Source organism: Xyrauchen texanus, chromosome 38 (assembly GCF_025860055.1).
Source record: "Xyrauchen texanus isolate HMW12.3.18 chromosome 38, RBS_HiC_50CHRs, whole genome shotgun sequence".
In the NCBI taxonomy this organism is placed as follows: domain Eukaryota; kingdom Metazoa; phylum Chordata; class Actinopteri; order Cypriniformes; family Catostomidae; genus Xyrauchen; species Xyrauchen texanus.
Window position 1 is genome coordinate 18,354,506 of NC_068313.1, and position 17,379 is coordinate 18,371,884.

At 44.7% G+C, this 17,379-nt stretch overlaps 1 protein-coding gene across 1 annotated transcript in view; it reads left to right on the forward strand.

Annotated features, from left to right (window-relative positions):
- Positions 1-17,379, forward strand: part of LOC127631669 (pleckstrin homology domain-containing family G member 2-like) — a 57,649-nt gene that overhangs the window by 39,093 nt on the left and 1,177 nt on the right. Inside the window, exons 5-11 of the mRNA XM_052109939.1 lie at positions 2,158-2,224; positions 3,979-4,025; positions 8,102-8,252; positions 16,309-16,440; positions 16,659-16,841; positions 16,948-17,040; positions 17,219-17,305. Of these exons, the coding sequence (XP_051965899.1) occupies positions 2,158-2,224; positions 3,979-4,025; positions 8,102-8,252; positions 16,309-16,440; positions 16,659-16,841; positions 16,948-17,040; positions 17,219-17,305 (760 nt within the window). The remainder of the gene's footprint in view (positions 1-2,157; positions 2,225-3,978; positions 4,026-8,101; positions 8,253-16,308; positions 16,441-16,658; positions 16,842-16,947; positions 17,041-17,218; positions 17,306-17,379) is intronic.

Sequence of the window (17,379 nt, forward strand, 5' to 3'; positions counted from 1 at the left end):
CAATTAATTTCATGATTTAATAAGTTTCAAGAACTGTATATTCATCAATATATACAACAGTTGCTGAAGGGATAAATTAAAGTGAGCGATGTGTTATCAGTTTACATGTAGTACATCTTTGGTTAGAAATTTTTTCAAGATTAGTTTAATATATTTTATATAAGATTATTTTAATTTATCTGAAATTATAATCTTGGAGTCCATTGTTGAGAAGTGATGCTTGATAGTTGAACAATTCTGACACGGTCAAAGAACCAAGCAGAACTTGGCCTGCTGTCTTAATGTATTCATTTCTTATTTTACCTCAAATATTTCCCCAAACTCACAAATGTCTTTGTATGTATCTGGCAAAGATGAACCTGGGAAAGTGTTTAGTATGAATATAGAAAACATATTTAAAGTCTTAAACTTGGGTTTGCCAAAACCTTCCTGGGATCTGGATGAAAGGGCCAAGACCTCACAAAATGTGCCAAGTAATAATTGAATCCAACTTGTCCACTAGACTGCAGACATGAAAGCAGATATTGGTAGCTTTGGGTTTACAGCAACATATTCTTTGTTAAGCAATTACGGATCCCAATTTATGATTTGTTATTTAGCCACCTCTTTTAATCTAAGTCAGTGGTACTCACACTTCTATGGAATGAGATCTAATGTTATTATAGCAAGATCTACCATACACAATGTAGGCCTGTACATTGTAAGCAGTGTGGTCACGATACCAAAATTTCAGTAGTCTGTATTTTACGATTCTCTATACCAGTTTCGATACCACAACAAATAATAATGATTAAGATTTTAATTAATTATTCAAGACAAATAAACAGTCAGGAATAAAATAAGAAAACAGCGCATGGCTACAGAAGTCAATCTTTATGGTTATCATCATAAAAAATTGTTTTGATCAATACTGCCAAGTAGTTGTCTTGCGATCAATGTAATGAACAACCTTGATTTAAATCTGAAACCCTAGAGGCACCTAGCAAGCTCTTTGGTCAATCTTAAAAAAGCATGCATTAATTCACTTCTGTTTCTCTCATAACCACAATGAAGTCCCCCCACCACAAAGGGCAGCCACAAAATGAGCTTCGTCTTTTGAGGAAAAACAGAGGATGATGAAGGCTGGAATACTGTGGTTTCCTTCCAAAATGTTCCCCTCAGCCACATGAAGGCAAGTCCATAGTGTTTAGAGAGCACCATGTTGTTTTCCTTCACAAGATATGGTAGGAGGGCTTCTCTAGAGACTGACTAGTCTGGTGGTTTGTGTGCCTCTTGGCAATGAATGTTGTAGTTGTGCTAATGAACTGAATGAAATACAGTGTGGTTTGGTTAAGTTGTCACAGAACTTTCGTTCAACCCTCAGGAGGTACACTAGGTGTGGTGAGAACCCATGGTTTCAGAACATGGTAGGATAATGTCAAACCAGTCATCCCTGGTCAAAAAAGTCCCACCAGCCACAAGAGATCATATTAACTCCATAACATTGAGGGAAAATCCGTACTTTTCCATCTAGTGTTTGACTGACAATAGAGATTGTTTCACTAAACCAAGCCCAAGCTTCCTTCATTGCCTCAAATCCAGACGCTGTTGCCAGCCAATATAATCAAAGAATGCCGTTCTTGACTCATCCACTGCCTGAAAGGAGAGCTAAACAGCTTTCCCCATTACCAACCAGTTAAAGATAAATAGAAAACAGAGATATTCAGCAGTTACATCCATGGGGTTTTCAATGGCAAAGGAAGGAGGTCATTCAAGGTTGACTGTGTGGATATTGGGACACGTTTAGAGGGGAAATATGTTTCAGGATGGGGAAGGGCAAGAATGAAATTGAGCCAAAATGAGATGTAACCCATCTGTGTGCATTTAGGCAATAGTTTGGTTTAAATGATAAAAAAGAAACAAATGAACGCCATTTGGAAATGTAGGCAGGAACTGGAGCCCATTCCAGTCAAGAGTGTCTTCTTGAAACACCAGTTCCAGATGTTTCCATAGAGAGGTAATAACAAAGTTTAAACAAAGAGATAAAGTCCCATCTCAGAAAATTGTGGACTTTATATGTCACTCAACGTTTATATTGCTTTGCACTTTGTCTAAAGTTAAAAGCATTTGTGAGAATATGTGAGTATAAATATATGTGTTGTGTACCATCTTTGACAGTGAGCTTTTGGAAGATCTGGAACGAAGTCCACATGCGGCTGCCATAGCTGAGTGCTTTGTGGAGAGGGTAAGCATATGATAAATTAAATAGAAATTTTTTCTCATTTAAAACCTCATTAAATCGTACACAAAACACATATCTCAAAAGAAGGAATTCCAATTTGTGGTTTAATGCACGTCATTCTAGCTCTACTCTCAAAATACAAGGAGCTGTTGGATCTGCCAAATTGCCTAAGGGAAATCAAGTTTCGTTAATCTGTTTTACAAAACCTTAATGGCGGGCCTCTTGCTTGGCAGTGTGGCAAAAGCACTCAGATCTGTGTCTGGGCCAGAAACAGATAGACTCTGTAAAACGAAACATAAACATATCCACAAACAGCGTTGAACTTTGAACACGTGCACACATCGGCTGAGTGTATTTGCAGACACTTTTGCTGTTTTTCTTCACACCTCAATGACACAACAATGAGCAGACCAAGCTGGGATGCGAAGGAGACAAGAACATCTTTGTTTGGAGTGGTAGAGAGGCTGAATGTTCTCATGCCATGGTTTAAACCTTAAAGGCATTCTTTACTTTCCAAATCTGAGGAAGCTTAAGGGGGCCTTCACAGCGAACACATTTTGTGTTCATTGTTTTTCTACATAAACATTCGTTAGACAAGCTTACTTTATTGTTGTGCTACGTCTTAGTGTTTTTTTTTTTTTATTTAAAACAACATACATTTTTAAAAACGCATCCTGAGACACCAGTATTCTGGAAACGTTGTCTTTGTTAACTTTGTGTCGAACATCATATAAAAAAGTGTACTTGAAAGTTGGCAATTTGGAACGTTAATATAGTAACCTAGCTACTGTAGCTAAAATCTCTTTAGCTGTCATATGCAATTATGTAAAAAAAAAACCACACCCCCGATTATTTTAAACCAGTCATTAATACTCTTTGACCAGCCAAGTTCTCCTAGATGAAGAATTTCAGGGAAATGTGCAAATTGTGTAACAAAAAATCTGTGTATTTATTCATAATGTTTAGGTTTCAAAAAGCCTGATTGCCCAGTAAGTATAAATTAGCATTTAGGCAGATGTCCCTTGACCCACTGTTTACCCAATTCCTGCTGAAACGGCCACTGTTAGGATCAGTTAGCACTGGCCAAGGAAGCACAAAGTACATTCGATTAAGCCAGTACCGGTGGGCTATTTTGAGTTTTTAACTGACAAAGAGCTTAAGTTTGACCTTCTCTAATGGCACAGAGGCTTCAGCAGGCCTGTCTTCTTTAGGTTTTTCCCAGAATCTTAGCAATAGCAGTCTTCCAGCAATATCTAAAAAAACAACCAACTTCTAAAACAAAGCAGTGCCTGTGGACTAGATATCTGACTCCAAATAGAGCACATATCAGATCTGTTTACATTCTTGTACGAATGTACTTCAGTGACTGAAAGTCTGCATCTGTTGTTCAGCCCATATCTGGCCAGTCATACTGCCCAAAGCAAGAGCAGATGGTGGGGTTCACTTGATTTTGTTGGTCTGGTACGGCTTCTGTTTTTGGACATTTATTGGAAAAATCTCTTAACTGGTCCCACATACTTGTGTCCCACTGCTAAGTGAGTGGCACTTTAGATTTAGCCATTTTTATTCTTCTCTGTAATATTTTTGTCTGGTTACATAACCCTGAGCTCTCTGATTTTTTTGCACAGTGAGCGATGATGGCAAAATTATGACAACATAAACATTTGTTGGTTGTATGATGATGTTTTCATACAGTCTGTCTTTGATATCTCACACTACAATGAATCATTAATGAATGTTGTTCTCTCTTTGTTTAGAGTGAAGCTTTTGACATTTATACCATATACTGCATGAATTACCCCAGGTAAGTGACGGATATTTTTATTACTCTTACAATGTATAAACAAACAGATGTTTTAGTTTTTTTAATTAAACAACTGCCTAAATAGAGAAAGACAGCACCCTTCTTATCCCAAGTGTATCAATGAAAAATCTGATACATAATAATTGAAGTATGTGCCATTTATGTGGAAAACATAATAATTTGGTACTGGACTGTACATGTTTTGCTGTCACAATGTCAAATGTATTGTGGTTTTAATTAGACAATGTCAGCTTTATGGCTAGTGGAAAAATTAGACATATCAGAGTCAGATATTCTTGGGTGATGACTACTTGGAAATAATTTTCATCCCTTCTAATTTCATGGGCCTCCAGTTCCCCTTCTGTCGCTCTCTCCACGTTGTGTCGGAGAAGCAACACTAGGGGTCTCTCTTGAGTGCCGATATATATATACCTATGTTCTATGAAAAAAGGCCAATGAGAAGTTGGCAGACGGTATTTGCATATCCTGCCCCCGGACATACGGGCATTTAAGCGGGGCGAATACGGGAGTTCATTCAGAAAATATTTTCGGAGCCGATGGTCCTGCATGCAGTCTGCTGCGAGTCACACACCAGTTCCTGTTTAATCCTCTGACGCTCTGCATGCTGTTGGATCTGACGGCGCATAACAGCGGCTTTCTCCTTCCTTGCACGGCTGTGCATTTGTTGCCCCTGGGCGCTTCGACAGCGCAGACAACTCGAAAGAGTTATTCTAAAAGAGTAATTTCGCTCTAAAAAGAGCAAAACACAGCGCTGTTGAACGTCCTTCTCAGGACGTGTCTTTTTAAAGACGATTTTTCAAATTCTGTCTGGCGTCCGGCATCTAGATTGGTTCGCAGCGGTAGACCTGAAGGACGCGTACTTTCACGTCTCGATCCTGCCACGACACCGACCCTTTCTATGGTTCACGTTCTATGGTCAGGCATATCAGTAGTCCTCCCCTTCGGCCTGTCTCTGTCCCCTCGCGTCTTCACGAAAGTCGCAGAGGCATCCCTTGCCCCGCTCCGAGAAGCTGGCATACACATACTCAATTACCTCGACGATTGGCTCATCCTGGCCCCCTCGCGAGAGTTACTATGCACGCACAGAGACCAGGTGCTCAGGCACCTCAGCCGTTTGGGGCTTCAGGTCAACTGGGAAAAGAGCAAGCTCGCCCCGGTTCAGAGCATCTCTTTTCTCAGCATGGAGTTAGACTCAGTCTCAATGTCAGCACGTCTCTCCAACGAGCGTGCACAGTCGGTGCTGAAATGCCTCGCTTCCTTCAAGCCAGGCACCATGGTCCCTTTAACATTTCCAGAGGCTCCTGGGGCATATGGCATCCTCCGTGGCAGCAACGCCACTGGGGTTGATGCATATGAGACCACCTCAGCACTGGCCTCAGACTCGAGTCCTGAGATGAGAGGCATGCACCGTGTGAGAATCACCACCACCTGCCGCCAAATCTTCAAACCCTGGGCAGACCGCTGCTTTCTACGGGCAGGAGTACCCTTGCAGCAGGTGTCCCGACGCGTCCTGGTCAAGACCAACGCGTCCAAATCAGGTTGGGGCGCCGTGTGCAACGGCTCAAGTCGCTGCATGCCACACACATCCCCGACAACCTCAATGTGATAGCGGACGCGCTGTCACAACAACACTTGCCCAGTGGGGAGTGGAGGCTCCACCCCCAGTCGGTCCAGCTGATCTGGGAACGGTTCAGCAAGGCCCAGGTAGACCTGTTTGCCTCCCAAGAAACCTCCCACTGCCCACTATTGTATACCCGGACAGAGGCTCCCCTCGGGGCAGACGATTTGGTACACAGCTGGCCCGCGGGTCAGATTCTACAGGAGAGGCTGGAGAGGAGGCTGTCCCCCTCCACCCTCAAGGTGTATGTCGCCACCATCACGGCTCACCACGACACGATAGACGGCAAGTCTATAGGTAAGCTCGACTTAATTATCAGGTTCCTAAAAGGTGCCCGGAGGCTAACTCCCTCCCGGCCAAGCCTGTTCCCCTCCTGGGCTCTCTCGGTGGTCCTCACGGGCCACTAGAGACCCCCCTTCGAGCCGCTAGATTCAGCTGGACTCAGGGCCCTTTCTCTCAAAACGGCCCTGCTGATCGCGCTCGCCTCCATCAAGAGGGTCGGGGACCTGCAAGCGTTCTCTGTCAGCGACACTTGCCTGGAGTTCGGTCCGGCAGACACATACATGATCCTAAGCCCGCGACCGGGCTACATGCCCAAGGTTCCTACCACACCCTTCAGAGATCAGGTAGTGAACCTGCAAGAGCTGCCCCGGGAGGAGGCAGACCCAGCCCTTTCATTGCCGTGTCCGGTACGTGCTTTGCGTATCTATCTGGACCGCACACAGGGCTCTAGACATTCTGAGCAGCTCTTTGTCTGCTTCGGGGGACAGCAGAAAGGGAACGCTGTCTCCAAACAGAGGCTTGCCCACTGGGTTGATGACGTCATTTCACTGGCTTATCACACCCAGGCCGTGCAGTTCAGCGGAGGAACACTCCGACCCAAGCCACTACGGGTACTCAATCTACCCTGTACTGGAATAGGTGCTCCACAGGTTAAGGCCTCCTGTTCGGACTCCCCCTGTGTGTAATTCCTCGGTACTGTCCCCTCACAAGCGTACTCCCGTGTCTCCCTTAGGCAGTTCCAGCTGCCTCGGTCGCCGTGCTGTAGCTTCCCCCCTCCACGAGGCTGGATCTACGACCGCGCCAACTTTCCCACATAGGACTTAAGCGGCCATGTGATGTATTCGCCACTCTTTGCCTCCCCTGCAGGGTAGGTGTGGTCTCCACAGGGTCTTCTCCCCCTGAAAGAATAGGAAACGGGGTAAGACCCCCTTCCCTTAATGCATGTAAGGGCTCCGGCCTATGCGAGAAACATAGAGAGAAAAGAGGCCCAGCCAGGCTTGGCCCATTCCCAGGTTGGCAAGCATCACCTTGTTCCCCTCACTAGGGTAACCAGAAGGATTCTGATGACTTTAATGGGGCATTGGGGAAGGGTACGTGCAGCCTGATACAGCTGGTCGCCTTTGCACATAAGAATACCTGCCTGCTCCTGTATCAGCAGTTCACGTACACGGCTCAGCGCATGGCATGATTGAAGTGGGACCCCTAGTGTCGCTTCTCTGACACAACGTGGAGAGAGTGACAGAAGGGGAACGTCTAGGTTATGTATGTAACCTCCGTTCCCCGATGGAGGGAATTAGACGTTGTGTCTTCCCCGCCACGTCGCTGAGACGAGCCACTGTTGTGGCCGGACCATTTCCAGCCCCTCAGAAAAATCCTGAATGAACTCCCATATTCGCCCCGCTTAAATGCCTGTATGTCCGGGGGCGGAATATGCAAATACCGTCTGCCAACTTCTCATTGGCCTTTTTTCATAGAACAGAGGTATATATCGGCGCTCAAGAGAGACCCCTAGTGTCGCTTCTCCGACACAACGTCTCGTTCCCTCCATCGGGGAACGGAGGTTACATACGTATCCTAGATGTTCAGCAGTAGCAGATGTTATGTTCTTCTGATTTCTGATCCATCTTCAGGAAACTATTTATTGCATATTGACTGATATACACAAAACATGATGGCACTGATACATCTTAAAGAGATAGTTTGCTCGAAAATTAAAATTCTCTCATCATGTTCCAAACCTCTAAATGCAATGAAAGTGAATGGTAACCAGGGACAGAGCAGCTTGGACATAATGCTAAATAACAATTTTTCTGGTCCACAGAAGAAAGAAAGCCAAATTGGTTTGAAACAACATGAGAGTGATTAAATGATGAATAAGGGTGAACTGTCCATTTAAGTGTTCTTTGTACAACACTGCATGGCCAGAATAACCATGCTAGTCCTCTAAAATTTAAATTTTCTTCCTGATGGTGTTAGCATTGCCACAGTGAGTTTTTCTTAGTAGCTTTGAAGGTTTACAGGGCCATCAGCTGAATGCATTACTTCAGATCTAACATGACGATGCAGTGCTGTCAGGCAAAACTGCAAAACTGATGAGTCCCCCAGTCAACAACCCTCCGTGCTAATATCTGGTTACCTCCTCGTTTCCGTCCAGCTCTGTCACCGTCCTTCGGGAATGCATGAAGAATGAAAGCCTGGTGCGCTTCTTCCAGGAAAGGCAGGCCACCCTGTGCCACTCATTACCCCTGGAGACCTACCTTCTTAAACCTGTGCAAAGGATTCTTAAATACCACCTCCTACTTCAGGTCAGTAGAGCAAATGTGCCACTATACAATAGTGCAGCTTTACAGCTTTACAAATGTTGTTTTATTGCAGTTGTGCACCTGATGTAGGATTTCGGTAACACTTTACAATTAAGTTCCATTCTTTAACATTAGTTAATGCATTAGGTATTGTGAACAAACAATTAACAATATATTTTTTACAGCATTTATTTATCTTAGTTAATGTCATTTAATAAAAATACAGTTATTCAGTGTTAGATCATGCTAGTTCACAGTGCATTGACTTATGTTAACTAATACAGCTTTTTATTTTAAATATGTGTTAGTATATGTTTTAATTAACATAAAGGTGTGGGGGCCTTGGTAGCTCAGCAAGTAAAGACGCTGACTACCACACCTGGAGTCGTAAGTTTGAATCTAGGACGTGCTGAGTGACTCCAGTCAGGCATTCTAAGCAACCAATTAGCTAGGGTGGGTAGAGTTACGTTGGGTTAACCTCCTCATGGTCTCCAAAATGTGGTCCTTGCTCTCGGTTGGCCATGTGGTAAGTTGTGCATGGATGCCGCGGGGAATAGCGTGAAGCCTCCACATACGCTAGGTCTCTGCGGTAGGGCAAGGCAACTTAGATTCGTCCTCCGCCACCCAGAATGAGGCGAGTCACTACGCGAGTCACTACTGGGCAGTGGTGGCTCAGTGGTTGAGGCTCAGGGTTACTGACCAGAAGGTCAGGGGTTCAAGCCCCAGCACCACCAAGATGCCACTGTTGGGCCCTTAAGTGGGCAAGGCACTTAAGTCCAGGTTGCTCCGGGGGATTGTCCCTGTAATAAGTGCACTGTAAGTCGCTTTGGATAAAAGCGTCTGCCAAATGCATAAATGTAAATGTAAATGTACGCCACCATGAGGATTTAGAGCACATTGGGAATTAGACATTCCAAATTGGTGAGAAAAGGGGAGAAAATTAAAACAAATCTGAATTTGTCATACGGGTGCACTCAGTGTCATCTTGGACTTACAGTGACACTTAGTGGTGTGGATGCAGCATCATTTAAAATCAGTAGTTTTCATTTTCAGATTAATTCACAATCAGCCATGATTAATTTAATCCAATAATTTAAAATGACCCCATGTATACTAAATCAGCATTTATAAGGTTACTGATATGACTATAGTCCTCATCTCACGTGAGTGGTCATGGTTTTATACATATATTTCAAAATTACAATTCAATTAATTAGGAGTAAATCTTTTTTTAATGAGGAAAATTAGTGTGTGCGCACTGTACGATTAATAATAGTCCTTTACGATTGTTGCTTGTCCGACTGTATGATATGAACGCATTGATATTGCCATGACACACTGTGCAACGTTATGTCAGACTGCATGATATATATCGTAGCCGACTGTAGTCCCAATCATCCCGATCAGTGAACGTGACTCACGTTACGGGAGTGTTGATAGAAGCGAAATGGAATGATGTCATGTCTCTGTGACGGAATGAAACTAGGAAGCAAGTTGCAAGTGACAGTTAGTTTATTAACAGCAAAATGTGAAGATTGGGAAAAGTCCGGGGTAATGGTCTAGTGGCGGAGAGTCTCCAATGGTCAGGTGATCGTGGTGAGAAGAGTGATGAGAAGTGTAGAACGGACACGACGAATCCGGGAAACAGCAACAGAACATGAAACAGGAACAACGAGAGAACTGGACTGGAACTTCAGAGTGGAGAACAACACTGGACATCACAAACAACGATCTGACAAGGAGATGAGAGAGTGGTGAGAATTTAAAGGGAATGGGAATGAGTAACAGCTGGTAAGAGGAGTGATTGCGGCAGAGCACTAATCACGGTAACAAGCAACACGCCCACACATTCACGCACACATACACACAATATGAACAAGGCACGAGACAAGGAAGAGACATAGGATTTAAATACCGTGACAGTACCCCTCCCCCTAGGAACGCCTCCTGGCATTCCCAGGCTCCCTTACCTGCCGATTGTAGTCATCGATAAGGGAGTGATCCAGAATGTCTCTGGCCGCCACCCAACTTCTCTCCTTCGGACCGTAACCTTCCCAGTCCACCAGGTACTGAAATCCGCGTCCCCTCCGTCTTGAGTCCAGAATACGGTTGACCGAATAAGTAGGTTCCCCATCTACGAGTCGCGGCGGGGGGGGGAACCGGAACCGGCGGGTTAATGCGGGAATAAAAGACGGGTTTTATTTTGGATACATGAAATACGGGGTGAATTCTCCTGTACGCTGGAGGAAGGATGAGGCGGACTGCCACCGGACTAACAATTTTGGTGACAGCGAACGGGCCAATGAATTTAGGTGCAAGTTTATTAGATACGGAACGTAGAGGAATGTTCTTAGTAGAAAGCCACACTTTTTGACCAACGACATATACGGGAGGCCTAGACCGGTGGCGATCAGCTTTGGCCTTGGTGCGTGACCCCACTTGGAGTAGAGTCTCACGGGCCCTAGTCCAAGTGCGGTGACACCTCTGGACGAAGGCGTGAGCGGAGGGGACCGTGACTTCGGATTCCAGACTAGGAAAAATAGGTGGCTGGTAACCTACACTACACTCAAACGGAGATAGGCCCGTGGATGATACTGGTAACGTGTTGTGGGCGTACTCAACAAAAGACAGTTGTTGACTCCATGAGGAAGGATTCTTGGATACCAAACATCGTAACGTTCTCTCCAGATCCTGGTTGGCTCGCTCAGATTGACCATTGCTCTGGGGATGAAACCCTGAGGACAGACTAACAGTTGCTCCCAGTAATTTACAAAATTCTCGCCAAAATTTGGACACAAATTGGGGTCCTCTGTCAGAGACCACATCTGTCGGGAGGCCATGTAGCCGAAAGACGTGGTCAATGACAATCACCGCTGTCTCCTTGGCAGAGGGTAATTTGGGCAAGGGAATGAAGTGGGCCGTCTTCGAGAACCGGTCCACCACGGTTAAAACTACCGTGTGTCCCTGTGAGGGTGGGAGGGCGGTGATAAAATCTAGAGCGATATGGGACCAGGGTCTCGATGGCACCGGCAGCGGTTGAAGTAACCCATCTGGGGGTCGATTGGAACTCTTACCAGTGGCTTAGACTGAGCAAGCCAAAACAAAACTGTGAACGTCACGAGCCATCAAAGGCCACCAGAATCGTTGCTTGACTAAAAATCTAGTTCGATTAACTCCTGGATGACAAGCCACATTAGAACAATGTCCCCACTGAATAACGCTGGACCGTAACCCCTCCGGCACAAACAAACGGTTCGGTGGGCACCGAGCCGAGGCGTTACCCTTCTAAGGCCGTCTTGACCTTCGATTCGATCTCCCATGTGAGTGTAGAGATGAATAGCGTCTCTGGTAAAATGCACTCGGGAGTAGACGGGCATTCGGAGTGATCAAAAATACGAGATAAAGAATCGGGTTTGATGTTCTTGGAACCCGGGCGATACGAGTGAGTAAAATCAAAACGACCGAAAAAAGAGCCCACCGAGCCTGCCTGGAGTTTAATCTTTTAGCTGTGCGAATATATTCCAAGTTCTTGTGATCGGTCCAGACGATAAAAGGTACCCCCGAACCCTCCAACCAGTGGCGCCATTCCTCCAAAGCTAACTTGACTGCCAACAACTCTCTGTTACCAATGTCATAATTACGTTCGGCTGAGGACAAGCGATGAGAAAGAAACGCGCAAGGGTGTATCTTGTCGTCTGAAGGAGAACGCTGGGATAACACTGCGCCTACCCCCACCTCTGACGCATCGACCTCCACCACGAACTGACGTGATGGATCAGGGGTTATCAGGATGGGGGCTGAAACAAAGCAACCTTTCAGTTTGGCAAACGCAGCCTCAGCTGTGTCTGACCACCTGAACGTTGTTCTGGGGGAGGTCAAGGCGGTCAGAGGTGCGGCTAGTTGACTGAAATTGGGAATGAAACGCCGGTAGAAATTGGCGAACCCCAGGAACCTCAGTAGGGCCTTACGAGACTCTGGACTCGGCCAATCTACCACAGCCTTGATCTTCTCAGGATCCATGCGCATTCCCTCAACTGACACGATGTACCCTAAGAAAGGAACAGACTGTGCATGAAAAACGCATTTCTCCGCCTTGACAAAAAGCCCATTCTCTAGCAATCTCTGAAGCACTAGCCGGACGTGCTGCACATGTTCCTGGAGAGACGAAGAAAAAATCAATATGTCATCCAGGTAAACATATATGAACTGATCAACCATGTCTCGCAGCACGTCATTGACGAGTGCCTGGAAGACCGCTGGGGAGTTGGACAGGCCGAACGGCATGACCAAGTATTCAAAGTGCCCCCTGGGGGTGTTAAAAGCGGTTTTCCATTCATCCCCCTCCCTGATGCGGACCAAATGATAAGCATTACGTAAATCCAATTTCGTGAAAATAGATGCTCCCTGCAACCTCTCAAAAGCTGAAGACATCAACGGCAGAGGATAAATATTCTTTACCGTGATGTTGTTCAGCTCCCGGTAATCAATACAAGGTCGCAGAGATCCATCCTTCTTCCCCACAAAAAAGAATCCCGCCCCCGCTGGAGAAGAGGAAGGGCGGATGAATCCATTAGCTAGAGAATCAGAAATATATTTCTCCATAGCCTCCCTCTCTGGAACCGAGAGTGAATATAACTTGCCTTTAGGCGGAGATGTACCTGGCAATAACTCTATGGCACAGTCATAGGGACGATGTGGAGGAGGGAAGCCGCCCGAGACTTACTGAACACCTCCTTCAGGTCCAGGTACTCCGCGGGCACGTTAGCTAAATCCACCGCCTCTTCCTGAAAAACAGGGACAAAAACAGACGGACAGGCAGAAACAAGACAAGACTTATGACATTGATTGCTCCAGGCTGACACAGACTTAGACTGCCAGTCCACTCTTGGATTGTGATGGGTGAGCCAGGGATGACCAAGGACGATGGGGGCAAGAGGAGTGTCCAGTATGTAGAAGGAGATGGTCTCGGTGTGATTGCCAGACATGACGAGAGTGATGTCTTCAGTGGCTAGGGAAATGGTGGGAAGTTTCTGGCCATTGAGGGCGTGTAGAGCGATCCGGTGAGTGAGAGACTTGAGGGGAACTTGATGGTTAAGTGCAAAGGTGTAGTCCATGAAATTTCCTTCGGCCCCAGAATCCAGCAGTGCTCGGCAGTCGTGATGGTGATTAGACCATTGAAGACTTACCGGAAGGAGGGTAGATGTGGATGAGGTCTTCTCGGCGGAGATCCCACCCGATAGTAGCCTCATACTTACTATCGGGCGGATCCTTTTAAAGGACAGTTGTAGGCAAAATGTTCAGCTCCTCCACAGTACAAGCAAAGTCCCTGGGATCTCCGCCTTTCCCTCTCCTCCCGGGAAAGCCGGGCTCGACCCACCTGCATGGGCTCGGGATCACAGACGGGGCTGAACGCGTCCCTGCCTCCAGAGCATTGGCCGCCAACTCGTCCCGATGGGTGGTTGGTTCATACTCGCCGTTCCACTCTAGACAACCTTGCGTCCACTCTAAGCGCCAGGGCGATCAAGTCGTTGAGCTTGGTGGGAAGATCCATGGCGTATATCTCCTTCTGGACGCGGTCAGCCAGCCCATGCAGGAACATGTCCCACTGTGCCTCCTCGTTCCATTGGCTCTCCGCCGCTAGCGTCCGGAACTCAATAGAAAAGTCTTATACAGATCTCTCTCCCTGACGCAAGTCGGCCAGCACTCTGGCTGCCTCTCTACCAGAGACAGCACGGTCAAAAACTGGCTTCATCTCCGCGGAGAGTGTTTGAAAAGAGGCGCAGCATTCGTCTTGATTCTCCCACACCGCCGTTCCCCATAGAGCCGCTCTCCCAGAAAGTAGCGTCAGAACAAAGGCGACCTTGGTTCTTTCATCACAGAATGTCCTGGGCTGTAGAGAAAAATGCATTGAGCATCGTGTTAGAAAAGCTCGGCAAAAATTAGGTTCACCTGAATATAACTCTGGAACCGGTAGGCGGGGCTCCGACTGGGAGGGGGCCGCTGGTGGTGGGTGAGGAATCAGCGGTGCGGGTGGCGCAGTGGGACCTCGCAGAAGTTGAATTTGCTGGGTGAGTCCGGACACCTGCGCCACTAGAGCCTGGACAGTGCGAGCCGTGTCATTGAGATTCTTCTCTTGGTTCTCCATACGAAATCTGCTGTTCATCACGAATTCTTCTAGGCTGTCTGAACTGTTACTCGCTGCTTCCATCTTGTGGTCAGATCGTTCTGTGACGGAATGAAACTAGGAAGCAAGTTGCAAGTGACAGTTAGTTTATTAACAGCAAAATGTGAAGATTGGGAAAAGTCCGGGGTAATGGTCTAGTGGCGCAGAGTCTCCAATGGTCAGGTGATCGTGGTGAGAAGAGTGATGAGAAGTGTAGAACGGACACGACGAATCCGGGAAACAGCAACAGAACATGAAACAGGAACAACGAGAGAACTGGACTGGAACTTCAGAGTGGAGAACAACACTGGACATCACAAACAACGATCTGACAAGAGATGAGAGAGTGGTGAGAATTTAAAGGGAATGGGAATGAGTAACAGCTGGTAAGAGGAGTGATTGCGGCAGAGCGCTAATCACGGTAACAAGCAACACGCCCACACATTCACACACACACACACACACACACACACACACACACACACACACACACACACAATATGAACAAGGCACGAGACAAGGAAGAGACATAGGATTTAAATACCGTGACAGTCTCTGAAAGTCAGGACATTAGCATTTCCATTGCTCCAACACCACTCCATCACGAGCATAGGCTAACATTTACAAGAAAGATGGATTTTGTCAAATAGGCCTATAATAAGACTGATCACAAATACAGAAAATTACAGATTTTGAGTATGAACGTGAGTGCGGGAGTTTTCCTACAGTAATAATGAGCTACCACAAGCAAATATTCACTGTGGAAATAAAAAGACTTGTGGCCCGAAAGATTACAAACTTCTCCATTCACATAAAAGGTGGGTTATAGTACATCTTTCTCCTCTTTTAGATTAGTACACTATCGGCCACGCAAAATGTTGAAAATTCATAAAGGCTGATAATACATCACGCATGCAAATTCCCTTTGGATGATGCACAAACATCACGTAGATTTCTATAATTGTATTCAACTGTATTTGCTGATTTGGATTAAAACGTCCCATAAATACTTACCAGTATAAATTGTTCAATCTTTCTATTTTATTTATTTATTTATTTATAAATAAAATTGGATTGGTGTGAATTTTTAAAGAAGTTTACCAATGTTTAAAGTCAATTTATTAAAAGTAAAATAGTAATTAAAATAACGTAAAGAAAATGCATGATAAATGTAAAGCAAAAAACAAGAAAATGCAATAATTTATTTTTGTTTTGTAAGATCTGTATTTATTTAATTCAGATAATGATGCTTTCATATTACTGGCAAGTTACACTTTTCTCCAAGTATTTTCTGATTATTTATTTATTAAAACTTTTATATATATATATAATGAAAAGAAGAAAAAACATTGAAAGTGCTTGAGTAGAGTGATAACTGGGCACAAATGTTGCTACGGTGGTGCAAACATGGAGCAGGTTTCTTTCCGAGTGCATTAGGGTGCGAGAGAGGAGCGAAATATCTCATCTGGCCATTGTAATAGCAGTCACACTATACGGCTACGATGCAAAATTTCTGACACTGCCCAAATTTCATCGGAGGCTGAAGATCATCGCAAAGGCTATTAATCGGCCGTCTGTGAACATGTTACACTGAACGTTGTAAGATTGCCGATTTTGCCCTGCGACGACAGAAATCCTTTAGGATTCCCGAAATTGGTCTCAGACTGCAGAATCGTGGCTAAAATCGTACAGTGTGCACCCGTTTTAAGATTAATAATTGCTGTAAAAGTTTAAAGTCTTACCAAGATTTCTTCTGATTTTTTTAAAAAGAAACTGATTTAGTGACTAAATCAGTACGTTTTTTTAGTAAAATTACCAGCATTGGCAGCACTGAAAAAGGTATGTTTAACACTTTTCAGACTGTATAGCTTATATAGTGTATACCTCTTGTGGTAGGAGCTGTCCAAACACTTTGATAAAAGTGATCCAGGGTATGAGGTGGTGGAGGATGCCATCATCACTATGACAGCAGTTGCCTGGTACATCAATGATATGAAGAGGAAACAGGAGCATGCAGTCAGACTTCAGGTAACTCATGCTAATGAAATCATTTAAATTAGTATATGTATTTATTTATTTAGTAAGTAGCATAAACACCACTAGTACCTGCTTTGTTTTTGGGTCCTCATCACCCTGTCAGGGTTTATTTTGTAATAATGACTGGCTGGCTGCACATTATCCCTCACATGTTGAATTCAGTTTTACTATGGAAGAGGAAAAAAAATGCATATGTCACATTTCTATAGGAGATTGAGAGCCTGTTGCTGAACTGGTCTGGTCCTGATCTCAGTGGTTTTGGAGAGCTGGTTCTTGAAGGTTCCTTCCGGGTTCAGCGTGTAAAAAAAGAAAGAGCATTTTTTCTTTTTGAAAAAATGCTTTTGATTTCCAAAAAGAGGCTAGCTCATTTCATATACAGCACTCACATATTTGTAAGTCATCTACATTGTACTTAAAGTGCCATATTTATATTTATTTACATGATTTAGGACATGCCGGCCTCATGTATTTCTCTTTTTCCCTCTCTTATTCTTCAAGTGCTGTAATCTTCTCCTAGTGGAACACGTGAAGGATCCACTCTGTTTTAAGGTGTCAGACCAGACAATCCCAAAACAACAACACATTGTTCAGGTTAGGCCAAATGATTTCTAAAGTAAAATCTAAAACTGACAACATCATTATAGACAAGTTTTGTGTCTGAAATATAAGTGTTTGTAGCCAAAGACAAAATGTTATGTGATAGAAGTAGTTTTTATAAATATTTATATTATACTTGAAATACTAAAATCCTTACTTTACATATCTGCAGGCTAAAAACCAGGAGGAGAAGAGGTTGTGGCTACATTACCTCAAGAGGATGATAGTGGAGAACCATCCGGCATCCTTACCCCAAAAAGTATAGTATATGTATATATGACAAACTATAAGTCACCTGTTTTTGTTTTTTATCTTTCATCACATTTCACAGTA